The sequence below is a fragment of the Neolamprologus multifasciatus genome, chromosome 18 (assembly GCF_963576455.1).
Source record: "Neolamprologus multifasciatus chromosome 18, fNeoMul1.2, whole genome shotgun sequence".
Classification (NCBI taxonomy): Eukaryota; Metazoa; Chordata; class Actinopteri; order Cichliformes; family Cichlidae; genus Neolamprologus; species Neolamprologus multifasciatus.
The window spans coordinates 37,423,687-37,429,323 of record NC_140456.1 but is presented as its reverse complement, the minus strand read 5'-3'; the positions used below and the strand labels follow the sequence as shown (position 1 = coordinate 37,429,323).

Sequence of the window (5,637 nt, the reverse complement as noted above, 5' to 3'; positions counted from 1 at the left end):
ATCCTCCCAATCACGCCCCTCCAGGTCTCGCTGTTGTTACCAACGTGAGCATTGAAGTCTCCCAGTAGGACAACAGAGTCTCCAGGTGGAGCACCTTCCAGCATCCTACCCAGGGACTCTAAGAAGGCTGGGCACTCTGAACTGCCACTCGGCGCATAAGCGCAGATGACAGTCGGGACCCGTTCCCCGACCCTAAGGCGCAGGGAACAAACCCTCTCATCCATCAGGAAGAACCCCAACATACCAGCAGCAAGCCGAGGGGAATATTAGAATACCCACCCCAACCCGCCGCCTCTCACCAGGGGAAACTCCAGACTGAGACAGAGTCCGGGGATCAGTCCTCCAGGGCCTCTGCTCCTGGCCACTGCCTGGCACACAATGCACCCTACCCCTACGTCGCCTCCTGTGGGTGGTGGGCCTGCGGGAGGATGGCCCATGTCCCCTTTTCACGCTGTGCCCGGCCGGACCCCATGGACTAAGGCCCGGCCACCAGACGCTCACCCTGGGGCACCCTCCCGGGCCTGCACTGCAAAAACAGCTATACTTGAAACAAGCCAAATATTCTCAAATCTGACAAAATTTTCTTGTTTTGAGGAAAAAAATCTGCCAATGGGGTAAGCAAAAGTTGCTTGACTAGAATTCTTAAAACTAGCAAATTAATCTAACTGCTGTATGCCTTTTACCTAGACAAAACTGTCTAAAATGTATGCTTAATTGAATAAAATGTGACTTATTATAAGGAAAGACACTTTGATATTTAGAAAATCTGTACCTAAATTGAGTATTATGCTTTCTTGAACAAGCTATTTTCAAGAATTATTTGCTTACTTTAAGATTCTACACCTAATGTAGATTTTCCACTTAACAAAAAAAAACTTACTATAGGACAAATTTTCTTAAATCTGAATTGTTTCTTTCTTGATTGAGCTAACTATTAGAAATATATTTCACCACTGAGAACAATAATTAGCAACAATTCCTGAGAATAAGACACCATCTCTTCAAAAAGCTACTAAAAATAAGGGACTTCATCTTAAATTAAGACAGCAGACGCACTCTTAGTTTTTGCGCTTTTATTGACACAGCAATGGGTCAGTAACTCAATTTTAACAGTACTGAGGTCTGTTCCAGGAGAATCATGTCTAACAATGTCTACATTTCAGCAGGGTACTGTGTAACATCGTCAATATAAAAAGTGCATATTCCAGATACTCTTAACAGAAATAATATCAGTATAACATACTCTGGTATCAAAAATAAAATTAGCTGCAGCTCAAAACAATCAGCATTTGAAATCCTATATTACATTAGTTTTTAGAAGAACAAGTTGAAAGATTACACAAACAAACATGTGTTTTACATTTGAACAACTTTTCTAGAGAATAAAAACAACCTCATTGACTAACATGGAGTCTGATAAACAAGGCAGATGGAGTCTGTCATCTGAGAGACTCACTCAATGAATGACTTCCACTCACCAAACGCCTTCCTGTAAGCTATCATGCAGTTGCCTTCAGAGACAAGCAGAACTGGACAAGCCAGGGGTCGCTGACGCAGGTAGCCTTCAGGGTCTTCGGAAGTCTACATGACAGAAAAGAAAGAAGATTAGAACAAGACCTTAAGAAACACCATTCTTTAATTTGCATTACAGTTTAAAATAGATCAAATTTTTCTGTAGGTTTTATTAACATCAACATGTTATGGGGATTGGAATTTTAAGAATATTTAGACCGACTCCACAGTAAAATATATAAAAGGAAAGCATGAGTAACTGCAAAATACAACAATATATAAATATAGAATATTGCAGCCTTACCTTTAGGACATGGAAAAAAGCCTCACTACAGACGCCCAGCTTCTTAGGTGGTACTGTGCTGGAAGGGAAAAGCATTGGAAGGGCTCTGAACACAGCTGCTGCATGTTCCACTGGTTTGAAAAAAGAAAAATAAGACAGGGCAACACCATTAAGCATTGCAAATAATGTAATCTGCAAAGCATAAACGTAGACAAATCATGATACTGTAGCATTACCTCCATTCAAAGTTTTTGGCAGCTTCATAACTTTCTTCATGGCACCATAGAACTGCACCTTCGAGAAGAAGATTTCCCATCTATCGTTCATCTCAGAAATGTATTTCGAGCTGGATGGTTGAATAATTCTCTGCTAGCTCATCAAGGACCTGAAAAATACAGAAAGAAACCCAACTAAGAGATCTATCTAGCTCTGTGTGTGGTCTTGACAATAAGTGATAACAATTTAAACACGAGGGCCAGTATTTAAGAAATTTGAAAATCATATCAAAATGTCCCCAAAGGAATAACAGGATGGCTAAAAGAGCTCATCAGCTTCTGTTTTATGGGAAGCAGGGAAAGCTGTGATGAGAGGTAAAATAATTTCTTTCTCATCACATAAAAAGAAAAAAGAAAACAAAAATATTCAGGAATTGGAAAAAAACATCAAATCACTAGAAGAAGCCTACGCGTCCCACCAAGATCAGGAAACATTGAACAAAATACGCAAAACAAAACTAGAATTAAATGAGATAATTGATAGAAAAACAAAATTCTTAGTACAAAGACTACGCTTACAAAATTATGAACATAGTAATAAATCCGGTCAATTTCTAGCAAACCAGCTAAAAATAAATAAAGAAAAAACAACTATATGTGCTGTTCAAGGTTCATCTGGGAACACAATATATGAACCGAAACAAATAAACAACATTTTCAGGGATTTCTATAAAACGTTGTATTCACCACAAATAAACCCATCTAAAAAGGAAATTGATCAATTTTTAGACAACATAACTCTCCCAAAATTATTAGAAGCTCAAGCAATGGCACTGGATTCGCCACTGACATCAGGTGAACTCCAGGAAGCCCTGATAAGTATGTCCAATAATAAGGCTCCAGGTCCAGACGGCTTTCCTGCAGAATTCTACAAAGAATTCTGGACGATTCTAGCACCAGTTTTTTACAGAACGTTGTTAGAAATCAAAGAAAAGGGCAGACTTCCATCAAATATGAATTCTGCAAACATTAATCTCCTGCTAAAACCAGGCAAAGACCCTGTATATCCCTCAAGCTATCGTCCAATATCCCTTATTAATGTAGACCTCAAAATAATCTGCAAAGCTCTCTCGAAGAGACTAGAGAAAATAACCCCCCTCTTAATTCATCCTGACCAAACTGGTTTCATAAAAGGTAGGCACTCATCAACAAATACACGTAGATTACTTAATTTGATAGACTACTCATACAGTAAAAACCTTGAAACTACAATATTTTCCTTAGATGCAGAAAAAGCGTTTGACAGAGTTAACTGGAAATTTCTATTTGCAACTTTACACAAATTTGGTTTTGGATCTTCTTTCATCAACTGGTTAAAAATATTATATAATTCCCCAACAGCTTGTGTCAGAACAAATGACCAGACATCCTCCAGCTTATGTCTCCTGAGGGGCACCAGGCAGGGATGCCCACTCTCCCCTTCACTGTTTGCAATTTTTTGCGAACCACTAGCAGCAGCAATTAGACAGAATTCAGCAATTAAGGGCATAAAATGCAAGAACGTGGAACATAAAATCAGCCTTTATGCTGATGATGTGTTACTCTTTCTCCAAAATTCACAAACCAATATCTCTGGGGTGATTGAATTGATAAACTCTTTTGCAAGAATATCAGATTACTCAATTAACTGGTCAAAATCTACAGTCCTTCCTATTAATTGCTGCTTCCATAATTCCTCTTCTACTCCACTGCAATCGGGAAATATAAAATATTTAGGTATTAATATTTCTCCCAAGCTTGCAGATCTAACTAAATTAAACCATACCCCACTTTTAAAGAAAGTAGAAGGTGATCTGGCTAGATGGAAATGTCTACCCATATCACTCATGGGAAGGGTTGCTGCTATAAAAATGATGGTATTACCAAAAATAAATTATTTATTCTCAATGATCCCAACTAAACCGCCGCAAGATTGGTTCAGATCTCTAGATTCATATATGTCCAAATTCCTTTGGAAAAATAAGCCCCCACGTATAAGCTTAAAAACACTACAAAAGACCAAGGATAAAGGAGGATTAGAACTACCTAACTTTCAGCACTACTTCTTAGCCAACAGGCTTCAGTTTATCTCAGGATGGCTAAAACATACCCTTTTAGATGAACCTTGGCTAGATGTAGAACAAGCACTTTGCAATAATCTAGAGATTTCAGATCTACCATTTATCAGCTCAAACATCCAACGACATGAATGCTTCAAAAGCATCAACATCAGCTCTTCTCTGACAGCATGGTGGGAGTTTCTGAAGTTGACAGAGTCTTCATTAATCCCATGCAAACGTACACCTATCTGGAACAACCCTGACATATTACAAAACAATAATATGATAAACTTTTCAGATTGGAATGGTAAAGGAATCAAATATGTAGAACATATACTAGAAGGAACAGAATTTATTTCATTTGACAGACTAGTTACACAATATGGGATCAACAAGAAAAGATTTTTAGAATATCAACAAATTAAATCCATAATAAAAAAGAAATTTAAACCGGGTCAAGTTGAACTACAAACACCACCAAGTGTGGTTCAATTTTTTACTCTTAAAACCCCCAAATTACTATCCAAAATATACAGAATGCTTTCTAAAACAGATGAATCAATATCACTTCCTATTGCAAAATGGGAAGCGGATTTATCAGTTAACTTAGACCAAAACTTCTGGTCTCAGATTTGCTTAACCTTTCATCTAATCAAAAATCCCAGTCTTCAATTAATTCAATACAAAATACTACATAGAGTGCACTATACAGGTCATCGGATGTTCAAGATGGGCTTTGCATCTACCAACAACTGCTCACACTGCCAAACCAATTCACCGGACAATTATATCCATGCTCTTTGGTTCTGTCCACCAGTTCAGAAGTTTTGGCGCGAGATATGTGAAGACTTATCAAAGTGTCTGAAATGTAACATTCCAACTTCCCCCTTAGTGTGTTTGTTGGGCAGCTTAGATAATGTCACTTCAGAAAAGAATATAGCCCATATGGTTTTCACTGCCCTATGCATAGCCAAGAAAACAGTCCTCATGAACTGGAAAAATAAAAACAATCTTAATTCTAACCAATATAGAAATTATCTATTAGATTACATTAGTCTTGATACAGCCTCTGCCACCACATCAGATCAATCGCTCTGGGCTCCTCTGATCAGCTCCATCACCTAGTGGGGGTGGGGGGTCATATTTTGGTCTCGCCTTCACTGTTGTGATTGGTGTGGGGGTAGGGTCAGGCTTAGGGCGTCGGGGGGTTCCCCGGGAGCATCTTCCTTGGGGGGCTCAACCAGGGGTAGCGGTCATGGCCAATTAGGGGCTCTGTTGGCTCTTAGGTGACGATTTCCTCGTGGCTACGTGCAGCGGGGCTAGGGGAGGGTCTGTGCCGACGGACGGGGGTTACTGACCTGGTAGCCTGGCTGCCCCTGGGTGGGTCCGGGACGGGCGTGAGGTTCTGGGGGCGCTCCGGCTGTGGCCTGGATCCTGGTTGGTGTGTTGCCGGGGTTGTGGGCCGGTGGGTATATGGGGGCCCACCACTGGCGCGGGGTGCCGCCGGTGCGCTGAGCCACCTGGGGGG

The 5,637-nt window shown here is 40.2% G+C and overlaps 1 protein-coding gene across 1 annotated transcript; it reads right to left on the bottom strand.

The window, feature by feature from the left end:
• Positions 1-934: 934 nt before the first annotated feature.
• On the bottom strand, positions 935-5,376 carry LOC146498606 (uncharacterized). The gene is made up of 3 exons (XM_085141660.1): positions 2,032-5,376; positions 1,817-1,926; positions 935-1,581 (listed from the first exon to the last, which is right to left on the bottom strand). The coding sequence occupies exons 1-3, from the start codon at positions 2,120-2,122 to the stop codon at positions 1,453-1,455; spliced, it is 330 nt and encodes a 109-aa protein (XP_084997786.1). The 5' UTR covers positions 2,123-5,376; the 3' UTR covers positions 935-1,452.
• Between the last annotated feature and the right edge of the window lie 261 nt (positions 5,377-5,637).